Source organism: Lynx rufus, unplaced genomic scaffold (genome assembly GCF_022079265.1).
Source record: "Lynx rufus isolate CCGP_SWC_20201006 ecotype Redwood Valley unplaced genomic scaffold, mLynRuf1.p SCAF_2, whole genome shotgun sequence".
Lineage (NCBI taxonomy): Eukaryota > Metazoa > Chordata > Mammalia > Carnivora > Felidae > Lynx > Lynx rufus.
Genome location: NW_025814834.1, coordinates 129,247,835 through 129,274,709, shown reverse-complemented (window position 1 = coordinate 129,274,709; position 26,875 = coordinate 129,247,835). Strand labels below are relative to the sequence as shown.

The window sequence follows — 26,875 nt, the reverse complement described above, 5'->3', positions numbered from 1 at the left end:
TGAAAAAGGGATTCTACTGCTAATTTAACTTGTGGAAACCTTATATAGGTACCTTATTCAATCCTCTCATTTTACAAAATGGAAATTGAGGTACAGGAATTTGACCAAGGTCACATAACCAGAGGGTGGTGGGACTGAGACTAAAGCCCTACCCTCCTCCCCAGGCCAGCCCTCATACTGCCTGGCCAGGCCCCTTGCAGTCTCTGCAGTTGGCCCTATTGTCCCTGAATAGGCGTCTCTGGTTGGGAGGTGAGACAGGGAAGCTCCTTCCAGATCACCCTCCACCAGCCCTGCCTGGCTTTTCTTCATGGCCCAGTTTCCATGCCTGGGCCACCTCCAGAGCTCCTGGAATCCTACACACCCCTTTCAAGTGCAAGGTTCAGTCTGTAGGCCTACACTGTGCACCAGGCACGGCTGTTTGTTCATCACAAAGCTGTGGGTGGAAGGAGGGGAACAGCAGCTGGACACTGATGGGGAAGGAGGGAGGGGGGCAAAAGTTCATCTCTCCAGACAGGAGGCCCTATGGGGCAGTGAAATCCACTGGTCTAGGATCTAGGAAGCCTGGGTCCTAATGCTTGGCTCCATCCCCAACCAGCCTTGTGACCCGGTAAAAATTTCAGCCATTCTGGGCCTCAGAAGCTGGTGATATTAGTATGTTTATACCGACTGGCTTTGGCTTTGGCAGTCCCAGCTTATCGCTCCCTACAAAGTCCAGGGGTGTCTAAGCCCAGCAACTGGACCCCAAGGGGCATCCTAATTAGACCACAACTTGGATGAGGGGTGAGGATGGGGGTCTCAGGACTCTGTGTTCCAGGGAGGTGGGGTGTCACTCTGGAATATGGGGGAGGCTTTATACTGTTGAGCAGGCCCCTTTTAGCTCAGCCTGACCCAGGACTCAAGGGCTCTTATCAGCAGCCGACCATGGTGACTGGAGTGAGGTGGGCCCTTGGTCTCTGAGAGCCCTTCAAAATATTTTTGAAAACCTGTAAGCATACTTAGGGCACAAACACCGTTATTCTCATTCTCTGTCTGGCTTCTGATTGTTAATTCTTCTCTAATTTGTGGTAGGGATCTGGCCCCGGCCCAGGGGCAGGCCTGGGAAGGGATTGGGAATGGAGGTCTGGCCAGCGGGAATCCTAGGACGTCGGTGTGTAGGAGGGCGCCGGGTGGGGCCCACCTCCTTCGGTGCGGCTGGCGTTGCCGCTTTAAGGCGGCGGCGGCGCGAGCAGGTCTATGGTAATGAGCCGCCGCCGCCGCGGCTGCCGCCGCCGCTCTGCAGAGCTCGCCCGCCCGCCGGGGAGGCGAGGGATCGTGGTGGGGCTGGGCCCTTGGCCGCGGAGACAGCAACAGCCTCGGCGGGGACGCGGGGCGCGAGCGAGTGGCGCGGGGCAGTCGAGGACGGCCGGGGTCCGGGTGCGTAGCTCCGCGGGCTCAGGTGGGCGATCCCGCGGGGGCGAAAGGGGCACCTCGAGACTCGGGAAGTCGGCAGGGCCAGGGTCGCGCGGGGCCCGCGGGCGCAGGTGGCGAGAGCCGGGCGCGCAAGTGGAGGCGCGGCGCCAGCCAGCGGTGGTCGGGGTGACCCGGGCGCGGGCCGGGATCTGGGAGCGGTGCGAGCCCGGGTGCGTCGGAGAGCTCAGCGCCGGGCCCCGCCGAGGCAGCAAAGCGCAGGCCCGAGGGGCGCACGAGTGGCCCCCGGGGACTGGCGCCCCGGCCTGGGCATGAGGCGCGGCGGGGCCGGCTGGAGCCGGAGGAGGAGCCGCCGCCGCCGTTGACCCGGCCGGCCGGGAGCAGGGAGAGATGCAGAGCCGGGCAGCCCGCGCCCCCCTTCCAACGCTACTGCCGCCGCCGCCGCCGCCGCCGCCGCCGCCGCTGCTGCTGCTGTTGCTGCTGCTGCTGCTACTGCCGCCACTGCTGGGAGACCAAGTGGGGCCCTGTCGTTCCCTGGGGCCCGGGGGACGTGGCTCCTCAGGGGCCTGCGCCCCCGTAGGCTGGCTCTGTCCAGCCTCAGCCTCCAACCTCTGGCTCTACACCAGCCGCTGCAGGGATGCAGGGACGGAGCTGACTGGCCACCTGGTGCCCCACCACGACGGTCTGAGGGTCTGGTGTCCAGAATCCGGAGCCCACATCCCCCTGCCGCCAACGCCTGAAGGCTGCCCATGGAGCTGTCGTCTCCTGGGCATTGGAGGCCACGTTTCCCCCCAGGGCAAGCTCACCCTGCCCCAGGAACACCCGTGCTTAAAGGCCCCACGGCTGAGATGCCAGTCCTGCAAGCTGGTGCAGACCCCGGGGCTCAGGGCAGGGGAAAGGTCAGCAGAAGAGTCCATGGGCGGGCGTCGGAAAAGGAATGTGAATACAGCCCCCCAGTTCCAGCCCCCCAGCTACCAGGCCACAGTGCCTGAGAACCAGCCAGCTGGTACCCCTGTGGCATCCCTGCGGGCCATTGACCCAGATGAGGGTGAGGCAGGCCGGCTTGAGTACACCATGGATGCCCTCTTTGATAGCCGCTCCAAACATTTCTTTTCTCTGGACCCGATCACGGGGGCTGTAACTACAGCCGAGGAACTGGATCGTGAGACCAAGAGCACCCATGTCTTCAGGGTCACGGCACAGGATCATGGCATGCCCCGACGCAGTGCCCTGGCCACACTTACCATCTTGGTGACTGACACCAATGATCATGACCCTGTTTTTGAGCAGCAGGAGTACAAGGAGAGCCTCAGGGAGAACCTGGAGGTTGGCTATGAGGTGCTCACGGTCAGAGCCACAGATGGTGACGCCCCTCCCAATGCCAATATTCTGTACCGCCTACTGGAGGGCCCCGGTGGCAGCCCCTCTGAAGTCTTTGAGATTGACCCTCGCTCTGGGGTGATTCGAACTCGTGGCCCTGTGGATAGGGAAGAAGTAGAATCCTACCAATTGACAGTGGAGGCAAGTGACCAGGGTCGGGACCCCGGTCCACGGAGTGCCACAGCTGCTGTGTTCCTATCTGTGGAGGATGACAATGACAATGCCCCTCAGTTCAGTGAGAAGCGCTACGTGGTCCAGGTGCGTGAGGATGTGACCCCAGGGGCCCCGGTACTCCGGGTCACAGCCTCAGATCGAGACAAGGGCAGTAATGCCTTGGTGCATTACAGCATCATGAGTGGCAACGCTCGGGGACAGTTTTACCTGGATGCCCAGACTGGAGCTCTGGATGTGGTGAGCCCTCTTGACTATGAGACAACCAAGGAGTATACCCTACGGGTTAGAGCACAGGATGGTGGCCGCCCCCCGCTCTCCAACGTCTCTGGCCTGGTGACAGTGCAAGTCCTGGATATTAATGACAATGCCCCCATCTTTGTTAGCACCCCTTTCCAGGCCACTGTGCTGGAGAGTGTCCCTTTAGGCTACCTGGTCCTCCATGTCCAGGCCATTGACGCTGACGCTGGTGACAATGCCCGCCTGGAATACCGCCTTGCCGGGGTTGGGCATGACTTTCCCTTTGCCATCAACAATGGCACAGGCTGGATCTCTGTGGCAGCTGAGCTGGACCGGGAAGAGGTTGATTTCTATAGCTTTGGGGTAGAAGCCCGAGACCATGGCACCCCAGTGCTCACTGCCTCAGCTAGTGTCAGTGTGACCATCCTGGATGTCAACGACAACAACCCCACCTTTACCCAACCAGAGTACACGGTGAGACTCAATGAGGATGCAGCTGTGGGCACCAGTGTGGTGACAGTGTCGGCTGTGGACCGTGATGCCCACAGCGTCATCACCTACCAGATCACCAGTGGCAACACCCGTAACCGCTTTTCCATCACCAGCCAGAGTGGTGGTGGGCTGGTGTCGCTCGCGCTGCCATTGGACTATAAACTTGAGCGGCAATACGTGCTAGCTGTCACTGCCTCTGACGGCACACGGCAGGACACGGCACAGGTGGTAGTGAACGTCACTGATGCCAACACCCACCGTCCCGTCTTTCAGAGCTCCCACTATACGGTGAATGTTAATGAGGACCGGCCAGCAGGCACCACGGTGGTGCTGATCAGTGCCACGGACGAGGACACAGGTGAGAATGCCCGCATCACCTACTTTATGGAGGACAGCATCCCTCAGTTCCGCATTGATGCAGATACAGGGGCTGTCACCACCCAGGCTGAGCTGGACTACGAGGATCAAGTGTCCTATACCCTGGCCATCACCGCCCGGGACAATGGCATTCCCCAGAAGTCTGACACAACTTACCTGGAGATACTCGTGAATGATGTGAATGACAATGCCCCTCAGTTCCTTCGTGACTCCTACCAGGGCAGCGTCTATGAGGATGTGCCTCCCTTCACCAGTGTGCTGCAGATCTCGGCCACTGACCGTGACTCTGGCCTTAATGGCAGGGTCTTCTACACCTTCCAAGGGGGTGATGATGGAGATGGTGACTTTATCGTAGAGTCCACATCAGGCATCGTGAGAACGCTTCGGAGGCTGGATCGTGAGAATGTGGCCCAGTACATTTTGCGGGCATATGCAGTGGACAAGGGGATGCCTCCCGCCCGCACGCCTATGGAAGTGACAGTCACTGTGTTGGATGTGAACGACAATCCACCCGTCTTTGAGCAGGACGAGTTTGACGTGTTTGTGGAAGAGAACAGCCCCATCGGGTTGGCCGTGGCCCGGGTCACAGCCACTGACCCTGACGAAGGCACCAATGCCCAGATCATGTACCAGATAGTGGAGGGCAACATCCCTGAGGTCTTCCAACTGGACATCTTCTCTGGGGAGTTGACCGCTCTGGTGGATTTGGACTATGAAGACCGGCCTGAATACATCCTGGTCATCCAGGCCACGTCGGCTCCCCTGGTGAGCCGGGCTACTGTCCACGTCCGCCTGCTTGACCGCAACGACAACCCACCAGTGCTGGGCAACTTTGAGATCCTTTTCAACAACTATGTCACCAACCGCTCAAGCAGTTTCCCTGGGGGTGCCATCGGCCGTGTGCCTGCCCATGACCCTGACATCTCAGACAGCCTGACTTACAGCTTTGAGCGGGGGAATGAACTCAGCCTCGTCCTGCTCAATGCCTCCACAGGCGAACTGAGGCTGAGCCGGGCATTGGACAACAACCGGCCTCTGGAGGCCATCATGAGCGTGCTAGTGTCAGGTAAGGAAGGGCCCAGGTGGTGTCAGGTGGGGGCGGCCATTGGAGGAGGCCCTGGGCAGCCGTCCAGGGAGAAGCCTTGGACTCACCTCTCTGCCCAGAGGCTGGCACAGAGGTTGAGGGGTGAGAAGCAGCTTGGGAAGGAGCCCTGGGAATCCTGGCAGCTGGTGCAGGCCCCGCCTGCCACCCCAGGCTGGGCTGGGCTGCTTCGGTTGGCTGCCCCCTGCCTACCACCCTGTGACGTGGCAGGGCAAGTATGGCGAGGCTGCCCTGGCTATGGCTGCCAAGAATTGTAAGAAAAAAAAAGAAAAGAAAAAAGGCACGTGGAAGACTGGGGGGCCAGGAGAGCTGGGGGAGGGGTAGAGAGGACTGTGTTGTGTGTGGGGCAGGGAGGTGAGCCGGTCCCCTCAGCACCCCTTCACGCCCGGCAGGGTATTCTTGTGATCTCATAACAGCCTTCTGACAGAGCAGAGGGCTGTGGGGCACAGGGTTGCCGCCGAGGGGTCAGGACCCTGCTGTCGGGCCTCTTCTGGCCCCTTCTGGCTCCCGGCTGAGCCCCAGACTGGCTGAGGGGGACTTTGTCTAGTGCATTCTTTTCCCTCCAGGCAGAAAGAGCCTGGCCTGGCTACCCCTTCAGAGCTCCCGCAGGAAGTGAAGCCAGAGCTCATTGTCTCTGTCCAAACAGACCCCACTGTCAGAGGCCATGGTTCGGGGTCCAGCTTGGGGGAGGGGCTGCGGTGAAGCCAGGGCCAGGCTGAGGCCTCCTGGGCCGCCTTGCCACCCCGTGGGCTCTTCTTAGGATGCTAGGCCTTCCTTGCTGTCTGTGACCAGCCTGGACTCAAGGAATGGGGTATGGGGACCAGGATGAGCGAGGGGACTGGTGGTCTTTGAGGGTAGAGCCCCCTGCTCCGGTGGGGAGAGAACAGAGTCCTGGGGCGTGGGAGCCTGGCCAGGACCCAGGCTAGGCATTCCTGCTGCTTGGCCAAGCGCTCAGCCTGCAGACTCCCTGGACAGAGGGTTGGGGGAGGAGAGTTGGGGGGGGGGGCATTCTGTCTTCTCTGTCAGCTATGAGGAGTGATTGGCAGTGGCAGGGAGGGGGCCAGCCCCAGGTTGCCGAGTCCCTTCCCCAAGCCTGGGAACAACTGGCACCCCCATGAGGGCCCCTTGTTAGAGACACCCTAGGGATGGATGGCCCAGGATACCCCATTCCAGACACATAAGGGAGGAGAAGAAAAGAGTCTGGCACCCCTCTATTGCCACCTCAGGGAGTCTGGGCCTAGAGGGCAATGAAAGACCTGTGAGATGCAGGGTGTGGTCAGCCCCCTCCCCGCTCTGGGTCCTTCCTGGACAGATGCCTCCCCTGCCCTACTCCCTTAGGTGGCCACAGGAGCCAGGGGATAAGAGATTTTAGAGGTCATGGACAAGGCTCTGTGCCTCTTGAAGCTTCAGTTTCCCTCCAGGAGGAGGAAGTGAAGGGCTCGAGCTCCTGTATCCTGTACCTTTTTCTGCTGGGAGAAGCAAGCTGTGGGGAGGGATGGAAAAGAAGGGCCTCTGCTTCTTGTCCTCCCCACAGCCTGTCCTAGGCGAGTATGGCAGGACACTGAGGAGGCCCCACCCAGCCTTCAGGCTCCTACCTGGGCAGAACCCCTGACCACAGCTCCCTGAGAACAGAAGGGAAGGCCTCAGGCTGGCCCTCCAGCCCTGGCCCCACCATGTCCCTTAAGCCCTGACCCTTGGAGGCAGTCACCACGGCAACCCCAAAGTTAAGGGAGGCTGGGGTGAGGGGGAACTGACTCCCACTGCCCCTTTGTTTTCCTTCTCTTGTTCTTTGTCTCTCTTTCTTACCCGCCCCTGCCCACGGGGCCCTCCTGCTCAGCCCCACTTCATTGCCCTCTCCTGATCTCCTGTGTAGCTCTCTCCTCCTTTCCTACTTTCTCCATTGCTGGCTCTTTTTCTGGGTCTTTGTTTTCCCCTGTTTGGTCTCCACGTTCATGCCCCTCTGACTTCCCTGCCTCTTGTCCCTGTGGCTGAAGCTGCCCCAGCTTGGGCTGGATGGCTCTTCTGAGGCCCCAATTCTCCCTGCCTCTTTCTTACTCTGCTGGAACACACAGGAACTCTTGTGCGTGGTCTGGTCAGCTCCCAGAGCGGCAGACCCCCACCCACTCCCCCCTCCACGCCTACCGCTTCCACTGGCACATCTGCCAGGGGAAGACAGGTTTGGAGTCTGATTCTGCCACAGTCTGGGACCTGGGACCCCTGTTCCCACCCTGCCTTGACACCTGAGGGGTGACCTAGGTCAAGGCAAGGGAGAGGAACAAAGAGGAAGGACTGAGCAGTACGTTGACTGCTGGGGATGAGGGACAACAGAAGAGGGGGCAGGTGGCCACAGATGGTAGACCAGATGGGAAGCAACAGAGACACATTGGGTGAGGGGCATGGGCGGGGCCTGGGACGGCAGTGGGGAGACACAGGGAGGAGTGCTTGTTCCCCGGGGCTGAGTGGTGGTGAGGTTTCTCTTGCTCACTGGCTTTGACTGCCCCCTCCGCTCCCTAATCAGTTAGGGGCTCTGTGTGGACTCTTCGGCAGCTTTCTGCCTGGAAGGACTATCCCATCAAGGAATCACTGGGCAGAGGCACCAAGTGCCTGAGAGCCCTGTGCCAGCTCCCCACCTCAGTGCAGGGTGGTCTGAAAGAGGGAGAAAAGTAGAGCCTGAGGTCATAAATCTGGGCAGGCCTCCTGGAGTAGGTGAGCTTGGGGCAGGTTAGAATAGTAGGAGGACTGTGGGTAGGCCAGGTGGGAAGGCACAGCGTGTTCGGTAGCTCTAGACGAGAGTAGGAGGAGCAGAAGTGGGGAATGACAGGCAAGCTTGTTGGTGAGAGCAGGCAGGCTTTGGCAGTCTCTGCGATGAGGCTGGAGGGCAGGTGGGTGGACCAAAGCCATGGCTGAGATGGGTGTCTGCCTTCAGCCTTCCCTGGCTGAGCTGAGCTGCCTGGTGTAGTCAGCCACCTCCCGTAGGTACGGCAGAGAAGCAGAATCTATTCCCAGGTCCCTCTCCTAATCCCACCCCACCCCAGAAACACCATCTTCTGCCCTGTTCCCACTAGGGGTTCCTTCTTAATATCAACTCAGGGCCCCTCCTGCTGTGTTTAAAAGATCATTTCCTCACTATGGAGACATCAGCATCTTAGCATTTACCGAACACCTACTATGTGTAGGACATTGTAGTAAATTTAAAAAATGAATACCCTTTACAGCCCTGCCAAGCCATTTCCTCCTCCCCACTGGCCTCCAGCTTTCATTTTCGAACTAAATAAAATCCAATGTCACGTATATGTGCATTCAGGTGTGCATGGTATTTCTGGGCTTAGAGTGTGGGTGGAGTGAGACACTAGAGTGTGTTAGCACCTAGCTGTTTATAAGTGAGTGTGTGGCCTGCAGGTGTAGCAAGGATTTGGGTGCAATGCAGTGAGCCAAGCGGGCGATGAATAGCTAGAGGCCCAAGGCCGGAGGGGAGATCAGCCTAGTGGGGCTTTTCTGGGGTTTCAGGTTGGAGAGCTGCCCGGGCCCTTCCATCTCTGCCCCCCACCCCCATCTCTCACAGCATCAGGGCAATGGGTGGTGCAGCCCCTGGAAAGGTGGCTCAGCTGGATTTCCTGGGGTGAGGCCTCCCCAGGCTATCTTCAGCAGCCCAGAGAGTTGGGCGGGAAGAATGCTTTGTGTGGGGCGTTGCTATGGGGATAGCAGGCCTGCGCCCAAGCAGCCATGGGGCTCAGTGGGAGGGGGACTGGGTGGCCCACTGACCCAGTTCACCCCTCACTCTGCCTCGGTGGGGGAGGAGGGAGCACAGCCAGGGTCAGGGTTATGGTAGTGTCGAGGTATAGAGGCTGAGGGGTAGGATGATCATTTTTGTGGGTATCTCATGGTGCCCTGGGCCCTGTAGAAAGGTAAGAAATAGGCAAAATTGGGTTCTTGTGCAGGGAAGTCCTGAATTTGGTGTAAGAGAGTTAAGAGTCATGGCTTGGACAGGGAAAGGTGCACAAACATTAAAAGACATGCCGTTCTTCACAGTGCAGGGTTTTTGTAAAGTATGCAAAGAGAACTTGTGAAAAATGGAATCACCTTAAGTGTGGGTGGGGTCCGATCCAGCAAGGTGTGACTTCCCTACATGTAGTCTCTTAGGCACTTTTTGCCACTGTGGCAACTGGGCAATTCAGTAGTGTGTGGGCTGGATTTCGGCTCCCGCTCCCTTCTTGGGGTGCTCCTGCCCAAGGCTAGGTCTCCGGCTTGGCACCCCTGCCCTCCCAGCCCTGTGCCGGGTCCTGACCCATGTCACTTATCCGCAGACGGCGTGCACAGTGTTACTGCCCAGTGCGCACTGCGTGTCACCATCATCACGGACGAAATGCTCACGCACAGCATCACACTGCGCCTGGAGGACATGTCGCCAGAGCGCTTCCTGTCCCCCCTACTGGGTCTCTTCATCCAGGCGGTGGCCGCCACGCTGGCCACACCCCCAGACCACGTGGTGGTCTTCAACGTGCAGCGGGACACCGACGCCCCCGGTGGCCACATCCTCAATGTGAGCTTGTCCGTGGGCCAGCCGCCTGGGCCAGGGGGCGGGCCGCCCTTCCTGCCCTCCGAGGACCTGCAGGAACGTCTGTACCTGAACCGCAGTCTGCTCACGGCCATCTCGGCGCAGCGCGTGCTGCCCTTCGACGACAACATCTGCCTGCGCGAGCCCTGCGAAAATTACATGCGCTGCGTGTCGGTGCTGCGCTTTGACTCCTCCGCGCCCTTCATCGCCTCCTCCTCGGTGCTCTTCCGGCCCATCCATCCCGTTGGGGGGCTGCGCTGCCGCTGCCCACCCGGCTTCACGGGCGACTACTGCGAGACCGAGGTGGACCTCTGCTACTCGCGGCCCTGCGGCCCCCATGGGCGCTGCCGCAGCCGAGAGGGCGGCTACACCTGCCTCTGTCGCGACGGCTACACGGGTGAGCTGGAGGGGGTCGGGGGGAGGTATTCTGGAGGGCTAACGCTTCAGTGCAAGCACAGATCAGGCTAAGGACCGGGGCTGCCTCGTTCTTTTCCAGAATAAGGCAGGCACAGGTTACACTGGCCATCTGCAGATCCCACTTGCTCCTCTACAGCGACCTACTGGGGAGGGAGGAGGGGGGAGCCCACCTTCTCCCAGCACTCCCCACCCCCATCCCAGGCAGCATAGTAAGTGAGGTCAGCGCCTGCTCTAGAGGCAGCCGGCTCGGGTTTATATTCCAGCTTTGCCACTAGTAGTAGTTGTGTGACCTCGGGCAAGTTACTTAACCTCTCTGTGTCTCGGTATTTTTAAATGGAGATGATGAATTGATTTACCTCACAGCGTGGTTGTAAGGATTAATGTAATTAACTTAATACATGTAAAGAGCCAGCCCTTGGAAGGTGTTGGCTGTGATTTAAGAGACCACTGGACTCAGGCGACTTGTTCTGAGTCTCACCTCACAGCTTGACTAGACCTGAGGCTGGGCCTGGAATCTGGTCTCCCCCACCACTGAGTGAGTTACCTTTTTGGGCTGCAGCCCATACTTTTCTTCCCAGGCGTTGAGAAGAAGGCATAGAACAAACTGGAGGGGTTTGGGTGCGGGGTAGGGTTGTTTCAGAAGGTCTGTGTACCTTTGTGACCCTGAGCAGAATAGCTCCACCCCTGCGCAGGTGCTGGGAAAAGGGTCAGGCCTCCCAGTTGGCCTGTGACCTGGGTTTTTACACATCCCCTCCCCAGCCTCTGCTTTGTGCTCCTGACCCCGCCCTGCAGGCTCCTGTTTCTCCTCAGGACACCCCCTTCTCTCCTCCCTGGGCCCTTCCTTCCCAGATAGGTTAGGCCTACTCTCTCTCCTCCACAGCCATGCCCACTGGCTCTGCCAGCGTTGGCGGGCAGACCCCACCGCCTTTCTGCTGCATCTTCCTGCCCAGAACTTGCCAGACTTGACTCCTCTCAGTCTGCTGTGGGTGGGGGTGGAGGGGAGGGGAGGGCTTGGGGGATGGGAGGGGAGTCTTTGTCCAGGAGGATGGGGAGGGGGGCTTAGAGTAGGCGAACAACAGTTTCCATGGAAACAAGAGCCAGTCACTAGGCACAGGAGCTGAGAACCTATCTCTAGAATCTGGGAATGGGGAGGGAGAGAAAGGGGTGGATTTTCCCATCTGATGTTGTTGGAATTTTCAGTTCCTCCACTGAAATCCTGGTCTGCTCCCAGGGCTCAGTTCCCCAATCTGTCAGCATCTCCCAAGTGCACAGAGGGCCTCCTTCTGGGCCCCAGGACTCAGGGCGGGAGTTCTCTGCCCCATTCCTGGGAGTCTCCAGCTTCCCCCACCCCTCACCCCCCACCCATAACTCTGACAACCAAAGTGGAAGCCTGGTCTCTTCCCCAGAGAGGGAAACTGATCTTGGCGCCTGGCAGAGACAAAAGCACCAGTGGGAGGGTGGGAGGAAGGGGGTTTGGCACCAGCCCTGGTGTTGTCCTGCAGGCTCTTTCCTCCATGCACATCCACCCCTGTGGGAACAGAACACCCCCAAGCTTGCTTGGAAGCCAGGACACCAAAGGCTAACTAGGACCTGGGCCTTATGACCAGAGACCCCGGCAGGCCTGTGCACTTGAGCCCCAAAAGGAGTACAGAAGGGCCTGGGAACTTCAAGGAACTCGCAGGGGAGCAGTATAATGGGATGGTGGTGAGAATGGCACGGTGGGCTAGACACAACACCCCGGTTTCCTAGATCTCAGAGAACGTGGGCACATGAAAGGAGGTGCAGATGCTTGGGAGAATTTGGGAGTGTTATGGGAGGTATCGCTGGGTGAGGAGCCGTCCCAGTTACTCTACCCTCTCAGGCACTTGATATCCGCCCTGGCTTTCCCCTTGCCCAGGTGAGCACTGCGAGGTGAGTGCCCGCTCAGGCCGTTGCACCCCAGGTGTCTGCAAGAACGGAGGCACCTGCGTGAACCTGCTGGTGGGTGGCTTCAAGTGCGACTGCCCATCTGGAGACTTCGAGAAGCCCTACTGCCAGGTGACCACGCGCAGCTTCCCTGCCCGCTCCTTCATCACCTTCCGTGGCCTGCGCCAGCGCTTCCACTTCACCCTGGCCCTCTCGTGAGTGGCTGGGCCCTGAGCTGGGGGGAGGGAGTGTGGCGGGAGCCTGGGGTGTCTCCCATTCTGCACGCAAGGCAAGAGGTCAGGCAGCGAAAGTGCTTGGAGCAGGTTGTTGGCAGAGCCAGCTCTGCACTTGAGAGTTGCTTGTGCGCTCTGCCAGCAGACGTTCCTTACCCGCCAGGGTCCACTTATCACTTTTCCTACCCCACTTTTGAGGGTGGGGAGTCAGGAGGTCAGGGTTCTGGTTTTAGTTCTGGTTTGGGCTCATCTTCCACGTTCCAGCTCCACAGCCCATAACCTTAGCCAAGTGTCAGCCCTCTGGAGTGTCCTGAGTAGGATCAGGGAGGGGCTAGTTAGGTGGCTGGGGTTAGGCTGGTGCCCCGCTCCCTGCCCCCATCTCCACCTCCTGCTCAGGTTTGCCACCAAGGAGCGCGATGGGCTGCTGTTATACAACGGACGTTTTAACGAGAAGCATGACTTTGTGGCCCTCGAGGTGATCCAGGAGCAGGTCCAGCTCACCTTCTCTGCAGGTGATCCCGGTTGCCCCATGTCCTTGCCCATCTCCCAAAAGCCCTATGTGTCGTGGCCCCTGACCCCAAGCCACACGCCCTCCCAGCCCAACCTGGGCCCAGTCCCAACTGTGAGCACACCCTCCCCATTCCCAGCCCTCATCTGACGTCCCAGCTCACCTGGGTCCTTTCCCCAGGGGAGTCGACCACCACTGTGTCTCCATTCGTGCCCGGAGGGGTCAGTGACGGACAGTGGCACACAGTCCAGCTGAAGTACTACAATAAGGTGAGTGTGGGAGGGGGTCAAGGAGCTGGAGGGTTCTGTCCTTGGCTCAGGTGCTCAGATCTAGGTGGTGCTTCATCCAGGGGGGCTGTTAATGGGTGGCACTTCTGACGGAAGTGGGGGAAGGGGGTGGGAACTTGCCACTTTGCCAGGGTGTCTCCCTTCCACCCGGCAGTACTAGATGTCCCCTGTCCTGTTAGGCACACACTCCAGAGCAGACATTGGGGAATGCAGTCGAGCACATATGTCACGTGAACACACGTGTGCACACCTGTATATATGTGTGTACAGAGCGGTGTCAGCATGTGCTGGTGCCTTTGTGCCTGGCCCGTGAACCTAGTGGGCTTCTTGAACTGTTTCTCTTCTCTGCCCTTCCCTGTCCAGCCACTGTTAGGTCAGACAGGGCTCCCGCAGGGTCCATCTGAACAGAAGGTGGCTGTGGTGACTGTGGATGGCTGTGACACAGGAGTGGCCCTGCGTTTTGGAGCTGTCCTGGGCAACTACTCCTGTGCTGCCCAGGGTACCCAGGGTGGCAGCAAAAAGTGAGCAGGGGAGAGGGCTGAGGGATGGGGTGCAGTGTGGGGCCAGGCAGGGAGGGAAGGTTGAGACAGTGGGCCTCAGGGAGCCCTGAAATGGAAACCAATCCAGATGGCGGCCTTCCCTCATCCTGCTTCCCTTAGCCCCTGCTCAGGCTTCTGCAGAGGTTTGGGTTGGGGAGCGGGAACGGCAAGGTTAGGCGATTAGGGCAGGGTCTCATGGAGCGGTCTGGGGGGTGCAGGGGGGATGGTGGGTGTGAGATGAGAGTGGCTCCAGGTTGGGATGCCCCGCTTTCTCTGTGCTTTCTCCAGGGCCCCTTGGGCTCCTGCCTGGGCCCTTCCCGCCTCTGGCTTGGTGGCAGGGAGAGGAGAGAAGGAAGAGCCAGAAGCTCCCCCGTTTTGCCTCACGTTGCCATCATTTCTGCTCCCCCAGGTCTCTGGATCTGACAGGGCCCCTGCTGCTGGGTGGGGTACCTGACCTGCCCGAGAGCTTCCCTGTCCGCACGCGGCACTTTGTGGGCTGCATGAGGAACCTGCAAGTGGACAGCCGGCACGTAGACATGGCTGACTTCATCGCCAACAATGGCACCGTGCCTGGTACGGGGACCCGGGGCAGGGGCAAGGCCAGGAACCCAGTGCAGAAAGGAGGGCTGGGCCTGGTATGGGGACATGTTGGGGGTTTCAGAGGCCCCTCCGGCTACAGGTTTTCTGTCTGGAGCCCTGACCCGAGCCCCTTTCTCTCCCGTCTAGGCTGCCCTGCCAAGAAGAACGTGTGTGACAGCAATAGTTGCAACAATGGGGGCACCTGTGTGAACCAGTGGGACGCGTTCAGCTGCGAGTGCCCTCTGGGCTTCGGGGGCAAGAGCTGTGCCCAGGGTAGGAGGGGCAGCCAGCAGAGGCTGAGGCCCGAGAGCTGTCAGCAATGCTGGGAACACTGGCAGGGTCGGGGCAGGCGCTGGGCAGGGCCCAGCCAGGCTGGGCTGTAGGTGGAAAAGCGTGTCTGGGCAGAGCCCTGAGAGGGTAGCACTGGAGACAAAGGGCCCAGTCAGAGGCAGGCCTGGGCACAGCATGGGGCAGGCGCAGGACAGGTAAATGCTCTGGAGGGTGGGGCCAACGAGGCGAGTGGGCACTAGGAGGGGCAGTGCCCTGCCTCCCACAGAGCCACCACCTCTGAGCATCATACCCCCTGGGGCACTTGGCTACTCCACCCCTCAGAATCTGCCTTTATCTGCCTCCTCAGAAATGGCCAACCCGCAGCGCTTCCTGGGCAGCAGCCTGGTGGCCTGGCACGGCCTCTCGCTGCCCATCTCCCAGCCCTGGCACCTCAGCCTCATGTTCCGCACACGCCAGGCCAACGGTGTCCTGCTGCAGGCTGTCACCAGGGGGCGCAGCACTATCACCCTGCAGGTGATGCAGGGAGGGGGTAGTGACCAGGGCTGCTGTAGCCTCCAGGGGGCTGGTCAGAGATGGCTGGGCGGGGTCTATTCTTGTCCCCAAGGAAGAGGCCGCTAGAGCTGTTTGTTGGATCACTGCTGCCATCTATTGGCCCCAAGGGAAAAAACACCTTTTCTTCTCTGGCCTCAGCTGGGTAGTAGGATGGGTTTGGTGGTCCAGGAAGGACGGCAGTGGGCTAGAAGAGATGATTAAGGCAGTCTGCTGACCCTCTTTTCTTTTCTCCTGCTGCCAGCTGAGGGAAGGCCATGTGGTGCTGAGTGTGGAGGGCACAGGGCTCCAGGCCTCGTCTCTCCAGCTGGAGCCAGGCCGGGCCAATGACGGCGACTGGCACCGTGCACAGCTGGCGCTGGGAGCCAGTGGGGGCCCTGGCCATGCCATCCTGTCCCTTGACTACGGGCAGCAGCGGGCAGAGGGCAACCTGGGCCCCCGGCTGCATGGGCTGCACCTGAGCAACATTACAGTTGGGGGAGTGCCTGGGCCAGCCGGTGGTGGGGTGGCTCGCGGCTTCCGGGGCTGTCTGCAGGTGAGCCTCCTCCCCTGCCTCCCAGTCCTCACCACCTGGAGGCCTGCTCCACAGAGGGCCAATACCGCTTCCGTCCCTCCCAGGGTGTGAGGGTAAGCGAGACGCCCGAGGGGGTTAGCAGTCTGGATCCTGGCCGTGGGGAAAGCATCAATGTGGAGCCAGGCTGTAGCCTGCCGGACCCCTGTGACTCGAATCCGTGTCCTGCCAACAGTTATTGCAGTGATGACTGGGACAGCTATTCCTGTAGCTGTGATCCAGGTATGCTAGGGATCCAGGGAAATGGGGCAGGTTGGTGGGTGCCCAGGGTCTCATTTCAGCTCTGCTGTGTGACCTGAGGTGGGTCATATGACCTCTCTGAGCCTTGTCTCCTGCACTGCAAAGCCATAGCCAGCTGGTATGATTCTCAGACTGGAAGGTGGTGGATGAAGGCAGGTTTGAAGAAAGTGCCAGGGGAGGGTGGGCTTTGAGTCTCTCTCATCCTTATGGTCCCAGGTTACTATGGCGACAACTGTACTAACGTGTGTGACCTGAACCCATGTGAGCATCAGTCCGTGTGTATCCGAAAGCCCAGTGCCCCCCACGGCTACACCTGCGAGTGTCCCCCAAATTACCTTGGGCCATATTGTGAAACCAGGTAAGTGGACCAGGGCATGACCCTCGCCTGTCTCTGGGGTGTCCCTCAGAGCACCATGAACCTGGGTGAGCCACAGCCACAGTCGGAAGGGCCACACAAGGCTGCACCAGACAAGGATGGCAGAGGGAGCTCATGTCCGCCTGGGCTCCTCTCTGCAGGATTGACCAGCCTTGCCCCCGAGGCTGGTGGGGACACCCCACGTGCGGCCCGTGCAACTGTGATGTCAGCAAAGGCTTCGACCCAGACTGCAACAAGACGAGCGGCGAGTGCCACTGCAAGGTGACAGCCCCCACCTGGCCTCCACAGTGGCCTCCTGGGCCCTTAAGTGGAGAAGGCCTTACTGCAGAGAGAGCTCAGGGCTGTGTGCCCTTGCTCTGATGGGGTGGACAAGTGGCCCCGTGCTCTGATGTGTCTGGGGTGTGGGGGACCCAGGATGGATACTCTACCAGTGAACTCTAGGCTGGCCTCACTGGTTGTTTGCAACCAGTTCTGACTGGTTGGCATCTCACTGATGGGCTAAACCGCAAATTGTTACCAGTTAAATATTTTGAATACCATTCCTGGGGGGACCTGAAGTCAGCGAGCCTCCCTCCAGAGGGGCCACAGCTGAAAGGATCCATGAGCATCCAGGAGAGAGAGCCTGGGCCAGTGACCCGCATCCTCTGTCCCCCCTCTCAGGAGAACCACTACCGGCCCCCTGGCAGCCCCATTTGCCTCCTCTGTGACTGCTACCCCACGGGCTCTTTGTCCCGCGTCTGTGACCCCGAGGACGGCCAGTGTCCATGCAAGCCAGGCGTCATTGGGCGCCAGTGTGACCGCTGTGACAACCCTTTTGCTGAGGTCACCACCAATGGCTGTGAAGGTGGGGCTCCCATGCTGGGTCGGTGGCTCTCCTGCTGTGTGCCAGGTCCCGATGTCCCAGGGATGCCAGGAGCAGGGGCTGGTTGCAGTCCTGAGGCTGCTGAGGGTGGGCTGGGAGCCTGAGCAGAGCTGCAGGGGGACAGCTACTCCTGGGTGACCTTGTGTGTTTCCTTGCAGTGAATTACGACAGCTGCCCACGGGCCATCGAGGCTGGGATCTGGTGGCCCCGTACCCGCTTCGGACTGCCTGCTGCTGCTCCCTGCCCCAAAGGCTCCTTTGGTAGGTGCTGGACTTGGCCTCTCATCACTAGGACTGGCTGCAGATCCCGGGACCTTTCTCTGGTCTCCAGGTCCTGGAGACTCCATGTCCCACACTGTTGCTCTGCTCCCAGGGTTGCCGGGATGAAGGGCACCTACATCCTGAATTCTTAACAAAAATGCTGAAACACCTGCCGTGTGCAGCCACAGTGACGGGTATAGAGATTCAAAGATGAATCACACAGCGTTCCTTCCCATCCTCAACTCACCGCCTGGAACAGGAATTATGCCACTAGAAAGGCAGTCTGGGGAGTAGGGGCTGTTGGGTGCTGTTCCAGGGGACCCAGCCCCAGTCCTGGTCCTTGGACTGAGATGATGAACAGAGTTCATAAGCAGAGAGTGGCAGAGAGCACAAGGTGCAGAGGGACAGCGATGTCTAGGGGCTTGAGGAGAGTGTGTGCCCTGTGCTCCTGCATCCTTGTTTGGGCCCATCTTGCAGGGGTTTCTTACTCTTCTCATCTGGGCTGCAGGAGGGCAGGGCCCTTGTTTGCTTGTCTCCTGTCTCTGGCCCATGAGGTCCTGGCACCCGGGAACTCTGGCAGGTCCGGGAAGCATCCTGTATCTGTCCTGAGGCCTGCCATCTGGGCTTCCTTCCCCCAGGGACTGCCGTGCGCCACTGTGATGAACACAGGGGGTGGCTCCCCCCAAACCTTTTCAACTGCACATCAGTCACCTTCTCAGAGCTGAAAGGCTTTGTAAGTGAACCTCTTCTCTCCCCTCGCTGCTGCTAGCTTTGAGAAAAGGGCTTTTGGAATTCCAGCCCCCAGGGTCCCCCCCACCGGGAGTGGCCATTTCTCCCTTTTCCTGAGGCCCTTTTACTCCAGAGTTCCAGTCCTGCTCTCTGGGGACCTCACTGCTATCCTCCTGTGCTGACCTCCTGCCATCCCTGTCCTGTCCGGCTCCATCCTAGGCTGAGCGGCTACAGCGGAATGAATCAGGTCTGGACTCGGGACGCTCCCAGCGGCTGGCTCTGCTTCTGCGCAATGCCACACAGCACACGGCTGGCTACTTTGGCAGTGATGTCAAGGTGGCCTACCAGCTGGCCACACGGCTGCTGGCCCATGAGAGTGCCCAGCGGGGCTTTGGGCTGTCTGCCACGCAGGATGTGCACTTCACCGAGGTGGGGCTTGGATGGGGCAGGGCTGGCTGGTTAGATGGGGGTCATGGTGAGTGAGCCCGTTTCTGGGGCAACCTGAGGGCTGAATGGGGAACACTCTCCATCCCTGCCTTTGGGGACCTCCCAGTTGGCATGAAGCCTCCGGGATGTCCCTCGAGCCATGGAATTTAGAGCATCTCCTTCCAGCTCTTTTTCTAGTAAGGTGTTAACAGAAACTAACGTTTGTATTGGGGCCTGGCCTGACCAGGTTCCTCGGAGCAGAGGCCTTGCCCACCTTGCCAGGCTGGGGAGGAATCAGCATCTAGCCATGTGTGTGGGTCCAGACACAGGGCTTGGGAAGCTCCTAGTTCCAGAATGAGGAGGGAAGGTTTGAAGGAGCGGCATGGTTGGCGTGGGTAGCCAGGGCTGGTCGAGGCACAAGTGGGGCCCGGTGGTGGGGATGAGAAGGTATGGGGCTGCAGCCCACTGTGACCATGCCTACCCCAGAATCTGCTGCGGGTGGGCAGCGCCCTCCTGGACGCGGCCAACAAGCGTCACTGGGAGCTGATCCAGCAGACGGAGGGTGGCACGGCCTGGCTGCTTCAGCACTACGAGGCCTATGCCAGTGCCCTGGCTCAGAACATGCGGCACACCTACCTGAGCCCCTTCACTATCGTCACGCCCAACATCGGTGAGGCTGGGTCAGGGAGGGGGCTGTGGAAAGAGGCCCTGGCCAAGGTGGCTGTGCTGGGGGCCTGACCCAGGGTCTGACCTGTGACCCTTCTCCCTAGTCATCTCTGTAGTTCGCCTGGACAAGGGGAACTTCGCTGGGGCCAAGCTGCCTCGCTATGAGGCGCTGCGGGGGGAGCGGCCCCCTGACCTGGAGACGACGGTCATTCTGCCTGATTCTGTCTTCAGAGGTCAGTGGGGAGCCAGAGGGTGGGTCAGGGGCCAGGCTGGGGCATCTGTGCGGGGCCCAGCTGAGTGGACAGTGTCCTGGTCCCAGAAACACCCACCGTGGTCAGGCCCGCGGGCCCTGGAGAGACCCAGGAGCCAGAGGAGCTGGCTCGGCGTCAGCGGCGGCACCCAGAGCTGAGCCAGGGTGAGGCTGTGGCCAGCGTCATCATCTACCGCACCCTGGCCGGGCTGCTGCCCCATAACTATGACCCGGACAAGCGCAGCCTGAGGTGAGCAGCTGAGGAGACAAGGGGTGGGTGGGATGCAGGTTGGGCGGGTGAGTGCTGAGGCACAGAGAGGCCAGGGGTCGGGGCATGTCCAACTGATGATGGGTGTTCCCTCAGCCACGGGACTGCCATAGTGACTGTGTACCTGCCTGTTCTTCATCAGAGTCCCCAAACGCCCTGTCATCAACACACCGGTGGTGAGTATCAGCGTCCATGACGATGAGGAACTTCTGCCCCGTGCCCTGGACAAGCCAGTCACGGTGCAGTTCCGGCTGCTGGAGACGGAGGAGCGCACCAAGCCCATCTGTGTCTTCTGGAACCATTCCATCCTGTGAGCCTAAACTGCCCTTCCCCCAAGGCTTTGGGCGGAGAGCCAAGCCCCTGGGTGCCTTACACTCCTGGTCCCCTGCCCCTGCCTCCCTCGTGCAGAGTCAGTGGCACAGGTGGCTGGTCAGCCCGAGGCTGCGAGGTTGTCTTCCGCAACGAGAGCCACGTCAGCTGCCAGTGCAACCACATGACGAGCTTTGCCGTGCTCATGGATGTGTCCCGGCGAGAGGTTGGACCCCCAGGGGGCAGCCGCGGAGCTAGGGGTGGGAGCCCAGGGCACTGGGCTGGATTCTTAGGCCCTGCCCTTCCTAATTCTCCTGGCCTCTTGCCACCTGCTCTGCAGAATGGAGAGATCCTGCCGCTGAAGACACTGACATATGTGGCCCTAGGGGTCACCTTGGCTGCCCTACTGCTCGCCTTCCTCTTCCTCACTATCCTGCGTGCCCTACGCTCCAACCAGCATGGCATCCGACGGAACCTGACTGCTGCTCTGGGCCTGGCCCAGCTGGTCTTCCTCCTAGGAATCAACCAGGCTGACCTCCCTGTAAGATTTCTCCCCTCACCCAGAGACCGTCCACAACTTCTAGTCCTATGAAACTTCCTATAGTCCTCCCCAGCTCCCCAGTCTCTGCTTCTGCAGCAAGAACTCAGAGCCCAGCCCAGTACCCAGCCCATGGTTTCCTCTTCTCCAGCTCCCCCTCACCTACCCCTACCGCACCCCCCTCTGCCGCCTCCCCCCCCACCGCCTCCCCGTCCCCCAACCCCCCCCCGTCCCCCAACCTCCCCCCCACCCCGCCAGCATCCTAGGAGTACCTTCCTCTGGCCCACACTTCCCAAAGCACCACCTTATACCCAGGCCCTTCCCCTGACAAGACGCTCTGGGTGTGCCCTGGTCACTGACCAGGCATGGCTGGGCCCCCAGTTTGCTTGCACAGTCATCGCCATCCTGCTGCATTTCCTGTACCTCTGCACCTTCTCCTGGGCCTTGCTGGAGGCCTTGCACCTGTACCGGGCACTCACCGAGGTGCGCGACGTCAACGCTGGCCCCATGCGCTTCTACTATATGCTGGGCTGGGGTGTGCCTGCCTTCATCACAGGTACCTCCCACCCCCTTCCCGGGCCTGAGGTTCTGCATCCCTAGGCCCTGGGTCCACCTTCATGCCACACCTCCCCACCCACATCCCAGTCCCAGAGGCCCCATACCCCCATGACCCAGGCTGAGTTCTCCGTAGGCATGCCTCTCAGTCCTTGAGGCTCCCCACCAGGGGCTGGGTCCCCCATCCTGGACAGGTCGGCATGGACACATGGTGGGTGGAACCCTTTGTCCTCTGCACCTGGCCCTGTGAGCCCATTTGACACCTGACTGGTATCAAGGCCCTACCACCCCTTCCCCTGCTGTTGTCACCATACCCCCAGGTCTAGCCGTGGGCCTCGACCCTGAGGGCTATGGGAACCCTGACTTCTGCTGGCTCTCCATCTATGATACGCTCATCTGGAGTTTTGCTGGCCCTGTGGCCTTTGCTGTCTCGGTAGGTGCTAGAAAGTGGGCTGGGGGTGAGCAGGCTGAGTGTGTCCCCATTTAGGAATGGGGAAACTGCTGGGCCCCCGCAGAGTTGAGTAGAAGCTGTCTGTCCCCTGATGATCGCCCTCCCCTGCTAGATGAGTGTCTTCCTGTACATCCTGGCAGCCCGCGCCTCCTGTGCTGCCCAGCGGCAGGGCTTTGAGAAGAAAGGCCCTGTGTGAGTATGGGGTGTGGGTGCCTGGGCAGTGGGCAGGCATCGGTGTGGGAGGCCTCCTGGCCGGGCTCACAGCCTCCCCCTCTCCAGCTCAGGCCTGCGGCCTTCCTTCGCTGTTCTCCTGCTGCTGAGCGCCACGTGGCTGCTGGCGTTGCTCTCTGTCAACAGTGACACCCTCCTCTTCCACTACCTCTTTGCTGCCTGCAATTGCATCCAGGTACCTGGCCCAGGCCCATGGAGATGGGGGTGTGAGGCTTGGCCATGGGGTGCCCGATTCCGCACTTAGCTGCTGCCTCTCGCCTGCCAGGGCCCCTTCATCTTCCTCTCCTACGTGGTGCTTAGCAAGGAGGTCCGGAAAGCACTCAAGTTTGCCTGCAGCCGCAAGCCGAGCCCTGACCCTGCGCTGACCACCAAGTCCACCCTGACCTCGGTGAGGGAGCCAGGGATCAGGGACGTGGGATCAGGGAGGTCTGGGGCAGAGAGGAAGAGGCAGAAGGACCAAGGAGCTTGTTCTCTGTGCTTTTTGCCCCGCTTTTTCTTCATCCTTACATCCTTTCCTGGAAGGAGGAAGGGGTGGTGAAATGGTATGTGTGGCCTGGGAAGAGGGGGACATGGGGGTAGGGAGGAAGGTTTTGACTCAGAAGAGTTGGGTGTAGAGCTAGGAAGAGTAAGGTGAGGAAGTGACCAAGACAGGTGACCCAGTCACGGATGCCCAACATCTGAGAATCCCTCGTGGATCTTGGTAGATTTTCTGTGTCCAGCACATTCTCAGGAGATAATTCCTGGTACCATTTTTTTACCAGGAAGCCCTTATATAGCTGAGTCCAGGGTACTTGGCGTGCACAGGGCTGGCCCAGGTACGGCAGAGCTATGGCTACTACCAGGCCCCGATATGGGAGTGGTGGGGGGAGCGGAGATGTGGGGCCTCTCTCTTTCAGACCTGGGCGTGTAGGTGGTAGAACTTAGGGCAAGCTCCCTCGGCCCTTCTGCTCCCCGTCCTGGGGCCACCCCGGCCTGCTCCCCCTACCTACTGACCTCTCCGTTCCATGCCTAGTCCTACAACTGCCCCAGCCCCTATGCAGATGGGCGGCTCTACCAGCCGTACGGAGACTCAGCAGGCTCTCTACACAGTGCCAGCCGCTCGGGCAAGAGTCAACCCAGCTACATCCCCTTCTTGCTGAGGTGAGCCCTGGTGACGGGGGCATCCGCAAGGAGAGAAGAGTGCTGTGCCTGCTGGAAACCAGGCCAGCCACCTGCTGGGAGTTGAATAGTGCACTTGGTGGCTGGCTGACTGGTGGCAGCTTAAATTAGAAGCAGGAGGGGGGTGCCTGGGTGGCTCAGACCGGTTGAGCGTCCAACTTAGGCTCAGGTCATGATCTCATGGTTCGTGGGTTTGAGCCCTGCGTCGGGCTTCGTGCTGACAGCCTGGAGCCTGCTTGGGATTCTCTGTCTCTGTGCCCCTCCCCCATGTGTGCATGCACTCTCTCTCTCTCTCAAAATAAATAAATTAAAAAAAAAAAAAGAAGTAGGAGGGGCATGGGGCAGAAACAGGGAAACGAGAGAGAGAGAAAAGAATGGGACACTAGGCAAAGGGCTGGGCTGACCCTTCTAACATGGCCTTGTCTTCTCAGGGAAGAGTCCACACTGAACCCTGGCCAAGGGCCCCCTGGCCTTGGGGACCCAGGTAGCCTATTCCTGGAAGGTCAAGACCAGCAGCATGGTGAGAACAGAAGCCCCTGATGGCCGGTGGGGGGCAGCTGCCTGGCTTTTGTGGAGGGTGTGCAGAGGCAGGTTGGTCAGCCGTGATTTCTCCCCCACCTCCCAGATCCTGACACAGACTCTGACAGTGACCTGTCCCTGGAAGATGATCAGAGTGGCTCTTATGCCTCTACTCACTCATCAGACAGTGAGGAGGAGGAAGAGGAGGAGGAGGAGGAGGCCGCCTTCCCTGGAGAGCCAGGCTGGGACAGCCTGCTGGGGCCTGGCGCTGAGAGACTGCCCTTGCACAGTACCCCCAAGGGTGGGCCGGCGCCAGGGCTTTGGCCTTTGAAGGGGGCAACGGGAGGGCAAAGGGCCTGGAATTCCTAGGGTAGTGAGTTCCTAGCTGTCTGTCTTCTCCGGGCCTTATCAACTTCCTTTCTCCACCAGATGGGGGCCCAGGGTCCGGGAAGGCTCCCTGGCCAGGAGACTTTGGGACCACAGCAAAGGAGAGTAGTGGCAATGGGGCCTCTGAGGAGCATCCTTGGGAGAATGGAGATGCCCTGCCTCGGGAGGGGTCCCTGGGCCCCCTTCCAGGCCCTTCTGCCCAACCTCACAAAGGTGAGCAGGGCATGCCCAGCTGCCATGCTCCCCCATTTGGCAACCTCACAACTCACCTTTGCCCCGTGGCTGGTAGGGCTCTCTAGGGCAGTCCCATGAGCCTACCACTTGTTCCTCATGGCGCCTGCACCCCCCCTCCCCCCACAGGCATCCTCAAGAAGAAGTATCTGCCCACCATCAGTGAGAAGAGCAGCCTCCTACGGCTGCCCCTGGAGCAGGGCACAGGGTCTTCTCGGGGCTCCTCAGCCAGCGAAGGCAGCCGGGGCGGGCCCCCTCCCCGCCCTCCACCCCGGCAGAGTCTCCAGGAGCAGCTGAACGGGGTCATGCCCATCGCCATGAGTATCAAGGCGGGCACAGTGGATGAGGACTCGTCGGGCTCCGAGTGAGTGAGGCTGGCTGGGTGGGACCGGGCGCAGCCCCTCAGAGGCCCGGCTGGGCTCACAGCTGCTTCCAGGCCTCGCCAGGCTGCTCTGGCAGGCGGTCGGGGGACGGATGGGCTGGCCAGCTGCCTTACTGTGACATGCCCACAGACCATGGTGCCCCATGGGGTCAGCTCAGCCCGCATCGGGCAAAGTGAGGGAGGGTGGGGAGCTGGGGTTGCTTTTCTGTTTCCTTCTCCTGGTGGAAGCTTCTCCCTGTCTTCTCTGCTCCGACTAACCCCCTGTCTGCCTTTTCTGTCACTTTCCTTTCCTGCCTCTCCAGATTTCTCTTCTTTAACTTCCTGCATTAACCCTGGGCCGGTGGTTCCTACACCCTGAGGCTCCCTTACCTTCCCCAGCTGCACTCATGCCCCCACTCCTGTCTTGTGCTCTATCCTGCCCTTGCTCCCCACCGCCTGCCCGCAGCAGCGACGAAACGTCCATCTGAGGAGCCTGGGCCTTGCCGGGAGGGGCGCCCACCCCACCCAAGGCCATCTAGTGCCAACTCCCTCCCCCACCATCCCCTTCACTGCACTTTGGACCCCTGGGGCCAACATCTCCAAGACAAAGTTTTTCAGAAAAGAGGAAAAAAGAATTTAAAAAAGGATCTCCACTCTTCATGACTTCAGGGATTAATTTTTTTTATATGCTGGAAACTGACTCCCCTTTCCCTTCCCAAAGAGGATAGGACCTCCCAGGATACTTCCCAGCCTCTCCTCAGTTTCCCATCTGCTGTGCCTCTGGGAGGAGAGGGACTTTTGGGGGGCCTGCCCCTCATTTGCCATCACCAAAAGGAAAGGACAAAGCCACATGCACCCAAGGGCATCAAGCCCTGCAGGCTGCACCCCGGCAGGCCTCAGTATGGTGAGGGCGTCAAGGTGGAGGGCACTCCTCACTCTGCCTGTGCTGCCCCTCCCAGGAACTGAAAAAAGCCCTGTCTGGCGAGGGGGCAGAAGGACTCCACGCCCCCAGACCCCCAAATGCTGCATGAACACATTTTGAGGGGAACCCGTGCCCCTGGGCGGCGGCCGGGCCACCCCAGCCCCTCTTCTCTCCCTGGACTCTGGCCACGCGCTGCAGTCCAGGCGTTTGCTCAGTTCGCTGACCCAAAAGTGCTTCATTTCCCTGCCTGACCCGCATGGGGAAGGCCAGTCGTGTGTTAAGTTGCGCTTCTTTGCTGTGGTGTGGGTGGGACGGGGAGGAAGAGTAAATCCAGGGCTGGCTCAGTCGCCCCCAGACGTCTCAAGCACAGGTCTCAAGCCTGGGTTCTGGTGTCCACTCACCTACCCACCCGAGATCAGACAAATCCCACTTTGTCTGACCTGCTGTGGCCTCTGAGACATGTTCTATTTTTAACCCCTTCTTGGAATTGGCTCTCTTCTTCAAAGGACCGGGTCCTGTTCCTCTTTCTCTCCCTGTCCCACGCCCACCCCCAGCTCCCTGCGAAGAGAGAGTTAATATATATTTTATTTATTTGCTTTTTGTGTTGGGATGAGTTCGTGTCCGGTCCCAGGGGGTCTGATGTGGCTGTGACAGGTTGGGTGTGTACCCAGCAATCCTGGCGTGGGGGCCTGAGGCCCTTCCCCTGCTCCAGGCTGTCATCTCCTGCCTCCTCTCCTCCGGCCTCCTCAGTTTTGCCAACTGCAATTCATTTGAGTTACTGTTTATGCTAAGCATGTACTCCTGACTTGTCACTGACTTTCCTCTGGAGCAGGTGGCTAGAAAAAGAGGCTATGGGTGGGGGAAAAAAATGTTCCTGTTCTCACTTGTAAGGCTGGTTTTTGGCTTTTCTGCCATGGATTCTCCCCCTGACCTCTCCCCTCAGCAATTCCTGCAAAGGGTTAAAAATTTAACTGGTTTTTAACTACTGATGACTTAAACAACACAAAGATGCTGGATGCTAACTTGATACTAACCATCAGATTGTACAGTTTGATTGTTACTGTAAATACAGTAGGGTTTTGTGTTTGTTTTTTTCATTTCCCCATACTACTGAATAAACTATAGCTCTGTGCGGGTTGAGCACTGTCATCACGTGCTTCTGTGTGGTACCCTGTCCTTCCAGAGGGCAGCTCTGGAAAACAAGAGCAGGCAGGGCCCTAGGTGGGCCAGGAGGTCAGGGGACTCAGATGCCAAGCAGCCGATGAGCTAGTCCCTCTACCAACACCCCAGCAGTAGCCAAATAGCCTCATCAGCACAGAGCCCATGTCCTGGCACGTCCAAGGAAGATGCGGCAGGTGGCAGGAAGGTTTCCTTTTCACCAGGATAGGAGGGACTTGTGTGGCTGGAGAGGCTGCAAACAGCAGGCAGGTTTCCGGTCCAGTCGCTTAGGGGCTGAGTCCTGGGGACAGAATTCAGGAGGCAGGGAGGGCAGAGTTGAGTGGCTGAGTGGCTGGTAGGAATTCAAAGCTCAG

General features: G+C 59.8%; 1 protein-coding gene across 1 annotated transcript; it reads left to right on the top strand.

Annotated features, from left to right (window-relative positions):
* The first annotated feature begins 1,797 nt into the window (after positions 1–1,797).
* CELSR2 (cadherin EGF LAG seven-pass G-type receptor 2) lies at positions 1,798–26,486 on the top strand. The gene is made up of 33 exons (XM_047085582.1): positions 1,798–5,134; positions 9,475–10,122; positions 12,040–12,262; positions 12,677–12,792; positions 12,969–13,057; positions 13,439–13,596; positions 14,024–14,187; positions 14,341–14,466; positions 14,831–14,997; positions 15,278–15,568; positions 15,652–15,826; positions 16,061–16,202; positions 16,361–16,481; positions 16,881–17,064; positions 17,241–17,342; positions 17,981–18,075; positions 18,291–18,500; positions 18,984–19,167; positions 19,268–19,396; positions 19,483–19,663; positions 19,824–19,991; positions 20,090–20,216; positions 20,331–20,531; positions 20,910–21,084; positions 21,404–21,516; positions 21,647–21,726; positions 21,814–21,940; positions 22,031–22,153; positions 22,778–22,905; positions 23,355–23,443; positions 23,549–23,743; positions 23,872–24,042; positions 24,190–26,486. The coding sequence occupies exons 1-33, from the start codon at positions 1,798–1,800 to the stop codon at positions 24,426–24,428; spliced, it is 8,778 nt and encodes a 2,925-aa protein (XP_046941538.1). The 3' UTR covers positions 24,429–26,486.
* The last annotated feature ends 389 nt before the right edge of the window (positions 26,487–26,875 follow it).

Coding starts and splice junctions, on each gene's coding strand:
- CELSR2 (XM_047085582.1), top strand. CDS start 1,798: ATGCAGAGCCGGGCAGCCCGCGCCCCCCTTCCAACGCTACTGCCGCCG. Junction 13,058..13,438: donor AGCTGAAGTACTACAATAAG/GTGAGTGTGGGA, acceptor TTCCCTGTCCAG/CCACTGTTAGGTCAGACAGG. Junction 16,203..16,360: donor GGGCCATATTGTGAAACCAG/GTAAGTGGACCA, acceptor TCCTCTCTGCAG/GATTGACCAGCCTTGCCCCC.